The sequence below is a fragment of the Esox lucius genome, chromosome 2, assembly GCF_011004845.1.
Source record: "Esox lucius isolate fEsoLuc1 chromosome 2, fEsoLuc1.pri, whole genome shotgun sequence".
NCBI lineage: Eukaryota > Metazoa > Chordata > Actinopteri > Esociformes > Esocidae > Esox > Esox lucius.
The window spans coordinates 26,259,408-26,277,116 of NC_047570.1; the positions used below are offsets into that span (position 1 = coordinate 26,259,408).

A 17,709-nucleotide genomic window follows, 5' to 3' on the forward strand; every position below is an offset into this window, starting at 1 on the left:
ACTGCTGACTAGCAGCTAGCTATTTCGCCCTTGATTTATGTAGACCGATAATCTTGAGACCACATTCTTCTAGTCTCTGAATATATCTAAGACTTCTGAATATCAGTATTGCAAGCTTGTGCCAATAATGGGCATTTCATGTGTAGAATATGGGACTGATTATTTAACAGAAATGGCCAGCTCCATCTAGCAATCCAATGAACAGCCCTCATCCAATTAAGCACCACCACTCTGCTCTCTCAGAACACCATCAGGTGTTTGTAGTGTAATTGTAACCTGGCCTTAACAGTGCAGGTGAGAATGTCCTCGCCAATAGTGGTAGTTGAAGCCAGATGAGCTTAGTCTTTAACAGCCAGATTCCCTGTCATCCTGAGGCCGGTCTTAGTGCTGCGTCCATCTGATATCGCCGAACGTTGTCTTGATGTGGGGTGAGGTATTCCATAATGGGTGACAAGCCTCCATGACCACACGGGTCTGCCACAACTCCATCGTAGACATTCACTGGCTCACACTACTTGTCATTCCGTGAGCATCACTTCAGTCTGGTTGCCTGGTTGATTGGCATCTGACCAGACTCAAGTCTGAAGCACGAGTGTCCAGTTTTCTGGCTGCCTGCCTTTTGAATCCCAGGAAGTTGTCCTTAGTCTCGGTGGCCTGTCAGATTTCTTCACCTTTGTCAACCCAATTGGAGTGGTAATCTACCTAACTACCCAACAGTTGCATCGTGTTAGGATGTTCAACAGCTGGGTCAGTCTGGTAGCAGTGTGAATCCACTCGACATTCAGGACACCCTGCTCAAGGACATAATGTCATGTGTGGTGCTAAAGTGTTTCCCTTTCTCACCATTTCAACAGGTTTGTAATTAATTTCCATCCGAACCGTGTGCGGAACATTCACATGGGCAAAAAAAATTAAGTTAGTCAGTCTTGAATATAGACACACCGCTAACAGGCAGAGGTTAAATATGAATCATGTCAACAGTGTTTGAATACATGGCCGAGCTCCAACTTCTCCCCCAGGCTCCAACAGCATGACATTTTTATACAAGATAAGGCATACACACCACCCACCTTCTGAAATTGTGTTTTTATTTTTGTAGTGGGTTTGGTGTAGTACCCAGGCACTAAAGCCCTTGGCCACTAAGCACCCTTTGGTATTTATTTTACAAGATTCTACACAAACCCAAGTACGCCTGTGTCCAGACACTCCATCAAACTAACATAGCCCATCCTGTTTAGTCTGAGAAGCTCATGTACTTATGTTTCTGTAGTAATTTATGTGGGTCTGGCTGTATGGAGGAGATGCGTCTGACTGACATCACTTACCTGTTTGTTATTCACAGAAGCTCCATGCAAAATGGACGGATAATAATTTGCTACATGTTCCAGGAATACATTAGCACTTTAGCTACAGTTCACCAGCAACACAATTGGGAAGGATGCTGTGTCTCTCACTGTCCACTTCAAACCAGATGTTTATTGCTTTATTTATTATTCTTTTTATCACATAATTCTCCCAAAGCTAATTTGTGTTATTTGGGATTGAACATAGCATTTGGGATTATATTCTTGCTGGATGAAACCTGTTCAGATGTGAGCTAGATCATGTGTTTCTATTCAAACCATTATTGTATTAAATGGAGACCATGTGGGCCAGTGTGTGGTTGTACAGCTGGTACAGTGTCATATGATTTGGAGACACACACACAGTATTGTTTTTGTGGCCACATTGGTGTTTTCTGTTTGTATATTGAATCTCATTCCCAATGGTCCTTCAGTCTCATTGGATTGTAGACCATTGGATTGTGTACCATATTACATACAGCATCCAGGCCTGGGGATAGCCGTACATTCATCACACACTCTTCCTTTGACCTACATGTTTCTAGGGTCTCTCTCTCTCTTTTTTTTTTGTCAGCTCAAAGGTTCCAAAGCCACATGCCACAATCAACAGGAATTCCTTAACACCTCTGGAAAACAGTTATTGATACATGTCAGTCTGGAAAGGGTTATATAGCGGTTTTTCGGCTCTGGGGTTCCATCTGACCCACATTCAGAGCCCTTTTGTCCAAATGGAGAAAGTTTGGGACAGTAGTGAATTTTCCAAGGAGGGGCCACCCTGCCAAAATCCCTCCATGTGCAGTGTATAAATACATCCAGGAATTCACCAAATTTTTTTGCAGTCATTGTTGCTAAAATAATTTGAGTCTACAGGTTATTTTCACACCGAAACACCGGTATTGTGTGTTGCATAACTGTTTGCTCACTCATGTTTCTTATTATCTAATATTTTGTTTGTGTTGAAGATCTGATAACATTCTTTGCCAGAATGATGCAAAAAATCTGACTGGACACTCATGGCACTGTGTCACTTGCTCTCTTCCTCTCTCTGTTTCATCTACCTTCTGTCTTTGCCCTTTTCTTCTGTCCATCACCCCTGTGGAATTCACGTTGTTGTTGTTTTTCTTACAATGTTTTGTTGTTGACGGCTACAGCAACTGTCCCTGCAGATATTCTTCATGTAGTTCAGATAAATATTATGGGATAGATTAAAATGGACATAGGTCTGCAGCCCCTGTTGCCTGTTGTAATTCATCCCGATTTTTTGGTGGCCCCTACCATCCACATTGTCCCTGATTTTACAGTGTGTCCAAGTGAGACTAATGGTTACAATGGATAACGTAGCTTCTTTTAATCCACAACAATTGGTATAATTCAGCAGTGAAATTGAATGTCTGTTCTAATGTTTGATTCCATTTTATTGAATTTCTTAGGCTCACTCTGGCACCTTAAGAAGGAGATGCATGTTTCAGTTACAAGTGAATATAGGAGTCAAGTGTTTTTTCTCTAGGCTAAGAACGGTTCACAGGCAAACCTGACGTGTGAAATCTGCCAGACTTCAAAGATCTTCAAACAACTTTGCATTCTTTTTGAGCCTGAGGTAAATGCCTAGCCTGCGTGCTGTTGGTTCACTTGTGATAGAGTCCTCTCTAGTCCTTACTGTCCTGCTGGTAAAATATACACTTATGAATATTGTTTTTCTTTCAGCATGTACTGAACTGACAGTATACCAGATGCTATAGGACTGTAACCATTACATAATGAGAGGTTATTGACTTAGCCGTAGGTCTGTCAACACTATCATGTTGACAAATCATTGTTAGTTAAATTGACAACCTTATAGCCTTGTTCTGCCTTTAGTCTAATGCTCTGTGGTTATGTAGCCTTTCTCCAGGTTTATGGCTATTCTGAATGTCTGAAGCTTGTTTGCACCTGACATTTTGCACGTGTCAAGTAAATGTTTGTCTTCCTATTTTACAATTGTTTCATAGATACCAACACCCATGACAGTATTTACTGCTGATACTGTCATTATACATCGATATTTCTTGATCGCTTCAAGGCAAGCTAGTTTTGTATGCCTGCAGTTAGGATTCTTATGAACAGAACCACTTACATCGGTTGGCCTTTTTTCCCACATTCATATTAAACTATGCACTTGAGTCCCACAGAGCAGACCGTTTACCCGGGTCCACAAGCAAGGCCAGAGGGCACATTGCAGTGTAAGGTGGTATTGAGATGAGCAGTTAACAGCAGCAGAAGGGGTCAGTAACTGTGTGCTTCCACCATGGCCTTGCTAACCTCTGATCCACCAGCCCTGAAAGAGGCCCTGTTTCCCAGCAGAACCAAGTCTGTTTGACAGGTCACCCTGATGGATAAGGCACCTCTCTCCCTCTGAACTTTTATACCTGTGAGATTCTCTGTTTTTGGGATACCAATGTTGGCATAGATTGTTAGAAAGTGATATCCTTACTTCATGTTATGGGTAATCCTAGGGGTTGCACTTCAGGTAGGCAACCAGAGCCTTACTCTGTGGGGACCTATAGATTACAGCCTTGATCCCTTTGTGATTTTTAATCAACCAGTTGCAGTAGCTTTTCCTTGTCTGACACTGAGTAATACAGGAGATATATACACAGTAGATGTTCTCTCTGAACATCATATTTCTGTTTGTCTGGGACTGGGTTATATATGAACGTGTTCTAAGTTGTCTTAGCGGCTGCTCAGTCTACCCGCTCAGCTCAGAAGCAGACAGACGGCAGTGTTCTTCTCAAATTATTTGAATCCAGACCGACATCTCCGTTAGTTTCCCCTCTCAGGCAACAGATGGACCGTAGCTGAAAACTTGTGAATTTGTCACTGGTTCGAAATCACAGTAATTCTGTGTGTAATGAATGCAGGGTGTGTGTGGTGAGAGAACGACTCCAGACCCATGTCTTTGCTTCATATGTAGGTGCAGGTCTTAAATCCAGCCCGCCTTTAATCCTTCCAGGTGTTGAGGCAACCTCTGCACAGCCTGCCAAGATGGTGGCCCTGTCGCTGAAGATCTGTGTCCGCCAGTGCAACGTGGTGAAGACCATGCAGTTTGAGCCATCCACAGCAGTCTACGACGCCTGTCGGATCATCAGAGAGAGGGTCCCGGAGGCCCAGACCGGCCAAGGTACAGTCTCCACACATGCACATTCAGGAGACTGGGGCCCAGTTCAGATCCCCTTAACTTTGGCACTGGATCTGCGTTGTGTCTGCCATTTAATTGAAATAAGTTCTGGCGCTAAATATCCTGGAGCCTCTGACTATGTGCGATTTAATATTCTGCCAATGTATTTGTCTATGCCCTCTTCATTTAGCGTTTTTCCTCCCTTACCTTAACTTTCCCCAGCCTTCGTGTTTTTCTCTTTACCCACAATTTCACGGCAGTGTACGTCTCTTTCGTATTTCTGAATGGGGGAGGGACACTGGGAATGATCCCTGGACAAATGGTTAACGCCCCTGGAGAGCATTCTATTCACAAAACCATGTGTGTTAGGGAAGGAGTTGAGGGAGTAATCAAACTTAACAGACCAACCGTTGTGATGTGGAGGCAGGGTTATCTCTAGGGCCGCCTCCTGGTTGCGGTTTGTGGAGGAATGGGCACGGGTGCTTTAAGTCTTGGTAGCCTCCACCCTACTTCCCCGACCTGATGTGTTTCACTCTCCTGGGGTCCTGTTTCTCTGGGGCCCAATGGCAGAGAAAGCAACAAAGCTAGTTGTTGCCCTCTCTTGGCCTTCTGGAGCCTCTCCAACTCCTTTGTCTTGTCCCATTGCATGGCCATTTCACTGTGTTCCTCTTCCAGCTATTCCCACTTCCTGCTCTCAAGCCTTTGTCTCCTTTGACGAGGTCCTGATAGTTTACAGTTAGGCAGGGGCGGGGCAGGGGTGGGGCGGACTGGCGTGCCCTCTGCCCCTGGAAGGTTCTCAAACCTGCCAGCCTACTTCCTTGGGGTCTTTGGTGAAATGCTATGTAGCAGATGGGGAGGTGTGTTTGCACCACAAGTAAATTGGTTCTGTAACATTACCAGAAACATGTATGCTTTAGACTAAACCAAATCAAATTCCTGATCTATGTATGAGGCTGAACCCCTGAGTTACACTACACTAATGATCTTCTAATAACTACACTAATGACCATTACACTAATGACCCTCTGAGTTATACTAATGATAGCCTAAATGGTGCACCAGGAGTTATTTTTAATTTGTAAATTAAATTTCCTTTATCTGTCAGTACCATTAAAATCAAATATTCTTATATGTTTTGTGCGTTCTCCAACTTGTTTTCTTTCTTTCAGCCTCTGACTACGGTCTCTTCCTTTCTGATGAGGACCCCAGGAAAGGCATCTGGCTGGAGTCAGGGAGATCTCTGGATTATTACATGCTACGGAATGGGGTAAAAATAACTCTATAGCATACCAAAAGTGACCCTTTCCTTGATCAGAATCCCCTTTTATTCACTTAGGAAATGTACACATACTCTGGTGCAGCTGGTGGTAGACATGCGCACTGACAGAATGCACATGATTCAATGCTTGTTGTTGATATAAGCTAATGGAATATTGAGTGGCGGGTATAAAGCATAATGGACATGTATTTTCAGTTGATGTACACATCTGTAGTTGTAGTATTGCAGTATTTAATCTAGATGCAGGGAGGTGAGCAGAGTTTGAGTTAGAGATCTGGCCTAAACTGTAGATTGGGCTCTTTGTAGTCGTCGCCATGGAGATGGTCTGTGTTGAGTATGAGATGTTTAGTGTAGATGAATTAGCTTGACAGATCACACATACTGTAACACACAGGCATGACACACAAGACACACCCACATAAAGCCTACCACCCTTGATTAAAGTCAGTCCTCAAAGATGACGCGTATCAAGTGTGTTAGATTGTTGTCTTTAAAGCAGGGCCAGGCACCAGTTCTGTTGGAATGACAGATTATGTAGTGCAGAGGCAAGCCTTTTTCATATCGCTGTGTGTGATGAGAGAGAGTGGTGGCTTCGGTACAAGCAACCGTTCAATGACGTTTCTGCTCTCTTCATTCTCCTCCTTTCAGTTGTTTAAAGGACTCAGATCGCTCTCTTTCTCCACAGTCACTCAATGATTATTTGACTCACTTTCTCACTCATCTGTTGCCTTCCTTTTCTCCCCCCCCATCTCTCAGGATATCCTTGAATACAAAAAGAAACAGAGGCCCTTGAAGATAAAGATGCTGGATGGCGCTGTTAAAACCATCATGGTGGACGACTCCAAAACAGTGGGAGAGCTGCTAGTGACGATCTGCAGTCGTATAGGTGAATGTACAGGGTAACTCTTACAGTGGTAACATGACACGTCGCATGAAAGATAATGTGTGATCATAGTAAGGTGAATGTGAGTGTACTGAATAGTTCCCTGATGGTGAAAGATTACAATTTAGTCTCCTTCCGTCTCCATCCTACCCTACTGGATTAACCATCCACTGTGTTGCAGTGATGTCACTGTTGAATTTTCCTTCTGGACCTCACATCAAGTAGAAAGATCTAATTCTTTGCGTCCACCAACCAGTTCGTTTGATTTCAGCTCTGTTTTGCCCTGGTCTGTTTTGCCACCGCTTTCACAACTAGTAGCCAAGAATCCTCAAAGGAATCTTTGAATGTTTGATTTGTATGCTGTTAACTGTCATTTACACGCTACATATTGACTGTGCATGCCCACCTCACCTGAATATGCAAAGCCATTGTCCATTTGTTCTTATGTGACTTCCCTAACATTGTTCCGGTGATATTGTTTTATTACCTCCCCTAACAGAGCCACTGGGCCGAGGTTGTGTCTGAAAGTGTTTTCCTGTGATTTTAGGAATCACCAACTACGAGGAGTACTCTTTGATTCAGGAGGTGATGGAGGAGAAGAAGGATGATGGGATGGGCACATTGAAGAAAGACAGAACTCTGCTCCGGGACGAGAGGAAGATGGAAAAACTCAAAGCTAAGCTTCACACTGACGATGACTGTGAGTTTAGACTAACCTGTCTTATTGCTCTAATCTCTCAGTGGAGCAAAAGGCCTGTGTTTTGGCTACGCTCACCTTTGTCACTGGTTCAGGGAACACATTGATGCAGAACCCAGATGAATTGCCCTAATGTGAAAAATCAACCATGCAGTCAAGTTTATCATTTCAACCAAATGAACCAACCAAATGAAGTAAGCAGTAATATGGTCATTTAATTGATTCCCTTAATTGCATCTGTTCTCCTTGAACATGATGCCCTGTTTTCTGTTTTGAAAATACATTTTGATAATGATATAAATAATGGATAATTATTTTTTAATACTTTTCACCCAGGGAAAAAACAAACACACAATCCAGCAGTACTTCATCATGAGTGGCCAACTTATAGTTCGGTTTAGGTGCCAAGTGCATACATCATCTGAAAACAGAGAGCTGGAATTCACGGCTTGATCGGAGGGAGGGAATTATTCATGTACAGTCTAGTAATGATCTTGTAAAGTGCTACTTTGAGAATCAACCTGAGTTTTCTAGCTGCTGCGCTTCTCTCTCTTCACAGTTTATGTTTACCCATGTGGCTGAATGCTCAGCGGCTTTGGGTGCCAGAAACCTCATATTTTAGTTGGAGGCTGTATCCTGCGTCATTGTATTATCTTCCTGTTTGCTGAATAAAGTGTGCATTTCTCATCTGTTAATAGATTTGTCTGGTTGTGATGTGTTCGATCATATAGACCATGGACCGCAAATCCCTCCAAATGTCAGGCAGGATGAACCTCTGTTGAAAAGATCACCACCTCCCAGAGTGAAACAATGACACCAACATGGATTTAGTGTTTTTTTAGAATTGAGACTACCCTTTTAACAAACCTTTTTTGCTGGGCCATGTCAGCGATTCAACTGTAGCTAGCCATCTTCCGTAATCTCTTTCTAATTTAACGTGTTGAATGTAGTGCAGTGATCCTTTTTATGCCCAGTTGGATTTTGGTTAGCTCTATTGAGAATGTTAAACTGTGTACATTTATTAGTTTAATTGTCTTTATGTTTAGTGAACTGGCTGGACCACAGCAGGACGTTCCGGGAGCAGGGCGTAGAGGAGACAGAGACTCTGCTGCTCAGGAGGAAGTTCTTTTACTCTGATCAGAATGTGGACTCCCGTGACCCGGTCCAGCTCAACCTGCTCTACGTCCAGGTATGAAACCTCTCTGCTGTCCCTTATTCTCCTCACCTGCCATTTCTGGGTCTCTCAATCTTCCCTCTTTTGCGTCCTCTTTCTATTTCTTCTCCTTTTTATCATATCCTTCTCTCTCTTTCTCCTCCTGTTCTCTTTCATGTCCTCTGTTGTGCATGCCTTCATTTTCATTAGCAGTTACGTTTTCCACAGAAACATGCTGTAATGGAGGACGAAGTAGTTGATGGATGAAAAGTCATCTGTGTTATTCCCCTAGCATTTAGCCTAGTATAATCAGAGGTTATGCACTCCTGTGTTGCACTTTTTAATGTGGCAGTACAGCCTTTTTCTAATTCTGTTTACACATGTAGCTGGGAGGACTTAACTATGCTTCTTACCTTACTGCTCGTTCTACTCCAATACACATCAAGTGAGACAATCTATTTGGACGTCAGTAATTGCAGGGAGTATCTGTCCCACGTTACCGTTTGTTTTAACAGTCACCAATTGCCATTTTCAGCCGTTCACGCTATACCTAAATGTGTCTCCAACGGAAATCTGGCAACACGTTTCGTTTTAAATAAATCTATTGTAGTGTAACAACTCTTTATCTGAAAGTGCCTTTTATGTGTGGTCCATTGCATTTATAGCAATGTATTTTAATGTATGCAGATTAATTATTCATTTGTTTGACATGGGGGTCCTGTTGGGTGTAAAACATCTCTCCTCCGAGTTCCTTAAAAGGACAAAAGCACCACTTTCATTGCCAGTCCTGTTGTGCTGTTGCTCTGTCTGTGTAATTGCCAGTAAGTGCTTGTGTGCCTCTGTGCTCACGTAAATGGCTGTAAGAAGCGGTTAGGCCAGATAAAGGACCTGGGTCAATTAGCACATCGATGACACTCAGCAGGCTGTCTCTGTTCATGGCTCATGGAGACATGAACAAGCTTTAGGACATCATTAAGGGATCTGGGTTGAGTTACTAGCATCAAATAGGTGTTTTGAATTGTGTGCCTTCAAAGGATTGAAATATGATTGAGGTAACCATGTAATACTAGTGATGTACTGACTTTGCATATTCTTCTCTCACCACATTGATGCCAACCCAGAGAATTTTGGCTAGTGAGTGTCCTATGATGCTGACAATATAGAACATTCTTGTCTCCCAGGCACGAGATGACATCCTGAATGGTTCTCACCCTGTGTCCTTCGACAAGGCCTGTGAGTTCGCAGGGATTCAGGCACAGATCCAGTTTGGACCACACATAGAACACAAACACAAGCCGGGATTCCTAGAGTAAGCGTCATTCTACCTTAAGAATTCCTGAACATTCCATGTTGATGATGATCATTCCTTTTTTTTTTTTTTTTATGATTTAAAGATGCAGTGTGCTGGTTTTGGCCACTGGTTGTAGAAGCAGAGAGTTCAAGCCAAAATCAGTCCCTGAAAATTGTCATGTCTTTTATGTACATGTTGTCAAAACCATCTGCTTTCATACAGTACATGGAATTGAATGCCTAACTGGGTATGATAGTTATTCTGCTCATAGATGATGCACATATAAACAACATTACACATCCAGACTAATATAATGTTAATTGCAAACTTCTATTATTCACCTTGAAGCAAATTTAGCATATTCTCTTATCTAGAGTAACGCCCCCCCCCCCCCCCCCTAGTATTGATGTGTTCAATACTAGGAGTGAAATGTAGAGATCTGATCATTCCATCAGATGTGGATTATATCTGGACTGGAATTATTGTACATTTTCTGGGTGTTAATAGAAATTGGTTATTTGTTAAAATATTAAAAATGAAAAAAAAACATGGCATTTGTTTTTGTTGTAGTTTTTAAATCCATAAAGGAGAGCAGAGGCTGGTTTTTTTGAGACCTCTAAACCGTCAACTGCCTTTCATTTGTTTTAGCCTCAAGGAGTTTCTACCCAAAGAATATATCAAGCAACGAGGGAATGAAAAGAAAATATTTCAGGTTTGTCCCATTTATTTTTATGTACTGTGTATGACAAGTAGAATTCATTTTAGTTACCCAAATAATTATTTCAATTAATTAAAGCTTTTGTTGTCAAACCCCCTATGCAGATAAACTAGAAAACAATAGTATTCCCTGCTGTTATCTGTATCACAGGATCACAAGAACTGTGGTGAGATGACCGAGATTGAAGCTAAAGTGAAATACGTGAAGCTTGCAAGGTCTCTCCGAACATATGGAGTCTCTTTCTTCCTGGTGAAGGTAAGAGTGTGTTTGTGAGGGAACCACAAGCAGATGCATAAATCAGTGTGCTACAGCTGCGTATCTGTATTTTTTTTCCTGTTTTTGGAACACCAGGGCCCCTTTCATATCGGAGGAATGCTTTCTCTTTGGAGTGAACCGAATCCAATCTCACCTGAGCGTTATATTTAAGACCAACCAGATGACTGAAATATGTCTAGCCTGGTTCCAGATCTGTTTGTGCTGGACTGCCAGGAACAACTGTAGGGGTTTGTTAGTACAGTATAAATTAGGGCTAGGCTGCAAAACCTCATGTCTGCTCATTCCTTGACCACAGGTGTCCAATGTTGTTATCCAGTTGAAACATATGTATTCACCCTTTCCTAGTTAATGTGTAGCAGTCTAACAAAAGAGTCTGTTGTAATGATTTGACTGGGGTAATTAGGAAATATTATACGCCTTTATGCTTTCTGGCACAGACATTTATTAGTGTATCACATGTTTAAGTTACTGTAAATGTTGAGATCTGATGTTGCTGTGTCTACGCTTGACATGCTGTCAGAATACAAAGATATAATTGGAAAGACTGGTCTAGGGGCACAAGTGAAATTGTAATCTAATTGTGTTCAGATTTGTCTTACCATTTCAGGAAGCGGTCTGGGCCACACTGCGGTCCTCAGTTTAGACTGTCTGGTTGGGGTGCGGTTGGTGGCTAGCGGTTAGTGCATCTTGCCCGTAACCAAAACACTGGTAGATCAAAACCGTGAGTCGGCAAGGTTTAAAATCTGTTGTTCTCTCACTCAGCAAGGCAGTTGATCTTAACTGATTTGAGGTTGTTGCTGTAAATGAGTGTCTTTTCAGTCAACTTACCTGCAAAAACAAGAAAAAGTAGGCTGCCAAAGGAGCATGCTGTGGAAACAAGAGGCAGCCTTTACTATTACATTTTGAAGTGAATTCCATTCTAGAGACTGAGGAACATGTTTGCTGGCTTCATAGATGTCCGCTGATTTGATTTGTTTTGCTAGCTTGCTGGCTAGTTAGAGGTTAGCTCCAGTAATTTGCTGCTGTGATCACATTTGGAGACATTAGCCATATTTGAATAAAGCTGCAGACGAATGGCATATTTATAATTTCATAATACTCATGATGAGAATACAAAAACGACATTACCTGTCAAGTCTAGTAAATGGGTTTTAAGTTAAAGAATACAAAGAAACTCAAATATTGTACAGTAAGTAAATAACTGTCATCCTTTGATCTTCCAGTGCCTCTTAAACTTAATCCACCAGCAAGGCAACAAAAATCATCTCCTAAACACTTCTCACCTCTGACCCTGTGTTGCTCCCAGTCTACTCCTCCCTCTCTCTTTTTGAAAAACCACTTGATAGAGGGCAAGGCAAAGAGGAAGTCTTTCTGCCTGTTATTACTCGTGTTCGGAATGCAGTCCATGATGCTTGATGGAATAACATTTTTGTGTATTTTCTTCAGTGTTGTGTTTAACAGTTCTCTAACAATCAGTATGGAGTTTTACGCTGTTCTCAAAGGAAGATTTGTTGCTTATTCTTCTCCATTTTGTATTGTATGTTTGTACTTGTATGAGAGAATAAAACTGAGGTTTGCATAATTTTTGCTTTTTGCTAATGAGATTTAGGCCTAGTTTTTGCTTAATCTCCCCCAAATGTATTTTTGTGCTTATTTTTCACTGTTCTCTAACATGCTGTTGCTTAACATTTTCAATTGTTCTCAATTGGCTGTTTGAAGGAGAAGATGAAAAGTAAGAATAAGCTGGTTCCCAGATTGCTGGGGATAACCAAAGAGTCAGTGATGCGTGTGGAGGAGAAGACCAAAGACGTGGTGCAGGAATGGCCCCTCACCACCGTGAAGAGATGGGCAGCCTCACCCAAGAGCTTCACCCTGGTGAGGTCCCTGTGTGTCCCTGGTGAGGTCCCTGTGTGTCCCTGGTGAGGTCCCTGTGTGTCCCTGGTGAGGTCCCTGTGTGTCCCTGGTGAGGTCCCTGTGTGTATCCCTGGTGAGGTCCCTGTGTGTGTGTCCCTGGTGAGGTCCCTGTGTGTGTGTCCCTGGTGAGGTCCCTGTGTGTGTCCCTGGTGAGGTCCCTGTGTGTGTCCCTGGTGAGGTCCCTGTGTGTGTCCCTGGTGAGGTCCCTGTGTGTGTCCCTGGTGAGGTCCCTGTGTGTGTCCCTGTGTGTGTGTCTCTCCTTGTGTTTTTACACACCCAGTCAGCCTGTAGTTTACAATACAGTAGCCATGCTTGTGTATTTGGCTGTGAGGTAAACAGTTATTTACAGTATTTCTTCATTTTATTTAATTTCCAGTCTTCCTTTTTCCATCAATATTCTGGCTACTTGTTAACAAACTATTTGCTGTGACATCTTGCATTCAACACACATTCTGTCATCTCCCCTCTAACACATTGGACTGTGCTATATATCCTTGGTGCCCTACTCCGGGTTAGAGGATGTAGGCTGACTCAGTTAATTAAATGTTTCTCTGAATGTTTGCGATGTCATTAAAACAATCAGCATAAAGACATTGTTTGTTGACTTAATACTTTTTTTTTTTTTTTTAATTAGATCTAATCTATTGAACAAAACCCCTTTGTCTTGCCTGACAAAAACGATCCTTTGTGATTTAAGATGATGCGTAAAGGAAGACTAGAAGATCTCTACTGGTAGACATGCTGTCTTTACAACACTCCGTTGAATTAATCCTGTCTGTGTTTATGCAAGTTTGGAGGCGAATGCTCTGTGGTTATAATAGCTGACTTCCAAGGGAATAGGGTGTGAATTGGGACGCTCTATGGGAAGCCTTTGAAGTTAAGCTGTGCATTTTGCTGAACTGCTTTGAAATATATTCATAGAATTTTGTTCTCCCATTTAATCAATCATACATATTCCTTTGTCACTTTCATCCATTTTGAAATGCCGGCTGGCGGGGTCAGATCAGTTTTAAAATCTGAAAGATGGTGCCCAGAAATATGACTGTTGAAAATATAGCAAGATATTCTATGAAATGTCTTCTGATATTTAGCATCCGAAGTGATTTTTACTCTTTCGACGTGGTTTTCCCATACGAAATGTGCCTTATTCGACTAGAACTGTAATTGGTTTAATCTGACAGTGGCTGCGGCCCATTAGCACTTTGACGTCATGTTGGCGCCAGCAGCAGAATGTCTGATGCCTGTTACAACGAACTTAATCCATACATTGACATTAATCTCCACACGCTGAGCCAAATTATATTTGTATACAAATGACAAGAGAACCCCTTGTAGTGGTGGGTCTGGCTTTTGATTGTCGTATTGTGTATTGTCTGCTATTCGTTTTAGTATTTGTCATGAACCTCTGTGTGTATTAATCTAGTATGAGATGGAGCATTTAGCATTTCTGGCCTGCGTTTTGGCTGTGCGTTTGCATCTGCTCTGGATTTTATAGGATTTGGCATAAGCTTCTGATTGCCTGCTGTTGGGTTTTACTGTTTCGTGCTACATTTAATATGAAGTTCTGTAGGAGGACCCGGCTGAGTAATAACAGAACTACTGTTTAGTCCTGACCACTGATCAGTATAAAATGTGCCATTTACAGTGTATGTATTATTAGGTGTCATTCTGTGTTTGCCTTTCTGCTGTAGGATTTTGGGGAGTATCAGGAGAGTTACTACTCAGTCCAGACCACTGAGGGAGAACAAATCTCTCAGCTTATCGCTGGATACATTGACATCATCCTCAAAAAAGTGAGTGTGGGAAGCCCTGTCTCATCCTAGCTAGGTCTTTCCTAGTTATTTGGTCTTTCAAGATGGGTAACACCCTGCTTGTTATTGAAGTGAGGAATACTGCTTGTTGATAACATTATTACTCCCTCGCAAATCTGGTCCCATTTTGTCTAAACCTGACAGTCAAAATACATGTACACATCGCTAAGGGCTAGGGCTTTTAGAAATAGAAGAGACATTCTTTGTCACTTGTTTGATCCTAATTTCACTTTGTAAATGTTCTGTTACTCTCATTCTCTTGCTTTCCCACCCTCTTTCGCTCACCCTTGCACTCTTTCTCTTGCTCGCTCTCTGTCTTCCTCGTTCTGTAGAAGCAAAGTAAAGACCGTTTTGGTTTAGAAGGAGATGAAGAATCCACCATGCTGGAAGAATCGGTCTCCCCAAAGAAGTATGTGAACTGAAATAAATCCTCTGAGTTGACCTGGTTGTGGTCTCTTACCCACTGGGGTTGTCTTCATTAGAGAAAGCAATGCAAAACAAGTTCAGGTGGTCTCATTCTTGTTTTGGTCAGTGATCATTCATTTGTTGGGAGTGCAATGTACAGCTACAATACACAACATTCAAATATGTCTCTGTTTCTGTTGCATCATGTTCAGAGTCACCACTAGGTGTATGTAGGATGACTCCATGATACTGGTTTTCCTGATACTGGTCATGTTACTTCATACCAGCTGAGCAGGATTTGATTGCCACAGCCTATCCTCGCATTGTTTCTGACCATTTGCATCCTGCAATGGTGCCAGTTTAGCCTTCAAGCAGGATAACGCCCCTTGTCGCAGAGTGGTGTTTGTTTCTGAATTGTTCCACTCACTCGACAGAGTTCTGTTTACTTGAGTGGCCGTGCATTCCCCTTGACATGGTGAATACATGACCTGAAGAATTCAAGATGTTCTGTAGGCAAATGGGGTCTGACCCGGCACTGGTTGGGGGTACCTAATAAACTGAACACTTAGTGTATTTCACTTGTTATTGTGCACATGAAAATGTCCTCCTGTTGTGGACTACATTGTCCCCTGCAGATAAAGCAACAAAGGAAGGGAATCCTTTCTCTATCCAGATTAACAACAGCTTTATCTGACATACCTAATTATGCGCGTATCCCTTTATCTCTTTGGAGCTCTGGTTAAATAAGGGAAGCTTCTTCCCTGTCTCGTCTCAATTGATATTTCCTATCCAGTTCCAAGTGAGTATTGACCCTGGTCACATCTGAAATGGCACCCTATTCCCCCCCCCGTACTGCCCTACATCTGAGCCCAATAGACTCGGGTCAGCCCTAGTCCAATACACAGGGAATAGGGTGGCATTTGTAATGCAGGCCTTCTGTTGTTTCCCTATCTGGGCCAGTCATTGTGGAGGGTGCATGGAGCGCCTAGAGCACAGCACAGTCATTAATACTGCAGACACACAGGAAACCAAATCTGGAAGCTGCATCCAAAGAATTTGAAAAAAAAAAAAACGTGCCTGTTCTAAGAACAACACACACTCTATCTCTCTTACACTCCCCCTTTCTGTTTATCTCTCTTCTACTCTGCATTGCTCGGACCAGGTCCACGATCCTTCAGCAGCAGTTTAACCGTGTGGGTCGTGTGGAGCACGGCTCTGTGGCCCTGCCAGGTGTCATCAGGTCTGGGTCTGTAGGGACAGAGTCTCTCAGCATGGGCACCATGCCCTCTGCCCAGCAGCAGGTCACCATGGGACAGATGCACAGAGGACACATGCCCCCACTGGTGAGGCTGTGGGCTAACCACTCGCGCTCCTTCCTTTCTCTGTTTCTGTTTGTCTTTCTCCTACCAGTGTCTTAGTCCCTCTCTCACTCACACACACACACTCACACACACTCTTCTCCTATGGCTGTGCATGTAGATAAGTGCAGTATTGGTCTTTTGTTCAGAGCTCGGCCCAGCAGGCTCTGATGGGGACCATTAACACCAGTATGCAGGCGGTACAACAGGCCCAGACTGACCTGGGAGCAGTGGACAACCTGCCTCCTCTAGGACAAGACATGGTACAGTACACACACACACACACACACGGTACAGTATACACGCACACAGAGACAAGACATGTTACAGTACACACAGAGCACTCAGGCAGATTAATATTGTATTAATTTCAGGTTAATAGTACTTTCTTTCAACCATTAGAGGTTTTATGATAATAAACGTTTATATGTTTAAGCTGTTTGTTTATTGAATGAATTATTTCCTCTGTGTTTTGTTTACCTGAGCCTGTCTTTCCTCAAGGCATCCAAGGTGTGGATTCAGAATAAGGTGGATGAGTCCAAACATGAGATCCACTCCCAGGTGGATGCCATTACTGCAGGAACCGCCTCTGTGGTCAACCTCACTGCAGGTACCTGGCTTACTATGACACGGAAAGAACAGATACACCTTAGAGACAGGGGACATTTGTCTCTAGTGGTTCTCTAAGCTCATAATGTATTTTTAGTGACCAAGGCAAATTGTCCAGTACAAAATATTGTAAAAATATTTTTGTTCAATCTATGTAGTTGAATATATAGGCCCTGTTGAGCGGAGCCATGGTTCCGTAGTGGCGCTCCAGGCTCTGTGGCCGTGCACGGCTTGGTGTTGGAGACCAGTGTTCAGTGCCGATCTCCACAACTTCACCACTATCCCCTCTCAATCTGTCCTCCTGTGATTCTGTCAATAATCTCATTGAAAAAGGGGGGGGGGGGGGGGGGTGATATGTAAGGAGAGTGAGTGTCTGTATTTATAGGCAGGATTTGGGCAAATCTAGATACTGAAACAGTTCTGTGCTGTTTGTTCATGTGTTATTAGCTTTTTTATTTGGCCTGATTTTCTGGTGTCGATTTTTTTTTTTTTTTTAGTGGTCTGGGTTTAAAGTATGGGCTGGATCATTAACAGTGTTGGTTTACTGTTCTCCATCTTGAAGTCTTCTAGTGGGCCAGGCTCCTCTATCTATTGGCTTAATGCCATGTTGAACCCAATATGGGTTCATCTGTTTAAGGAAATTGACTTCCCTTTTAGGTTGACCGGTGGAGATCTTGGCCTGTATTCATAAAGAGTATCAGAACATGAGGCGTGGGTTTATGCCCGTTGGCGTGGGTTTATGCCCGTTGGCGTGGGTTTATGGTCCTTGGTTAAATATTTTGAGGTCTTTAATTAGTGGTTTCTGTAGTCTATTAGCA

At 42.7% G+C, this 17,709-nt stretch overlaps 1 protein-coding gene across 5 annotated transcripts in view; it reads left to right on the forward strand.

Annotated features, from left to right (window-relative positions):
- tln2a (talin 2a) overlaps nucleotides 1–17,709 on the forward strand; it is a 103,632-nt gene that overhangs the window by 49,472 nt on the left and 36,451 nt on the right. For 4 of the 5 annotated variants that reach the window (XM_010891225.5, XM_010891226.5, XM_020055376.3 and 1 more), the window contains 14 exons: nucleotides 4,333–4,500; nucleotides 5,667–5,764; nucleotides 6,533–6,662; nucleotides 7,207–7,359; nucleotides 8,403–8,545; nucleotides 9,691–9,818; nucleotides 10,449–10,512; nucleotides 10,669–10,773; nucleotides 12,514–12,669; nucleotides 14,400–14,501; nucleotides 14,852–14,928; nucleotides 16,087–16,267; nucleotides 16,432–16,545; nucleotides 16,784–16,892. In XM_010891225.5, the coding sequence (XP_010889527.3) occupies nucleotides 4,365–4,500; nucleotides 5,667–5,764; nucleotides 6,533–6,662; nucleotides 7,207–7,359; nucleotides 8,403–8,545; nucleotides 9,691–9,818; nucleotides 10,449–10,512; nucleotides 10,669–10,773; nucleotides 12,514–12,669; nucleotides 14,400–14,501; nucleotides 14,852–14,928; nucleotides 16,087–16,267; nucleotides 16,432–16,545; nucleotides 16,784–16,892 (1,696 nt within the window). In that variant the 5' untranslated portion in view covers nucleotides 4,333–4,364. Of the gene's footprint in view, nucleotides 1–2,747; nucleotides 2,941–4,332; nucleotides 4,501–5,666; nucleotides 5,765–6,532; nucleotides 6,663–7,206; nucleotides 7,360–8,402; nucleotides 8,546–9,690; nucleotides 9,819–10,448; nucleotides 10,513–10,668; nucleotides 10,774–12,513; nucleotides 12,670–14,399; nucleotides 14,502–14,851; nucleotides 14,929–16,086; nucleotides 16,268–16,431; nucleotides 16,546–16,783; nucleotides 16,893–17,709 lie in introns of those variants that run through there. The other variant, XM_020055380.3, reaches the window with a different exon arrangement.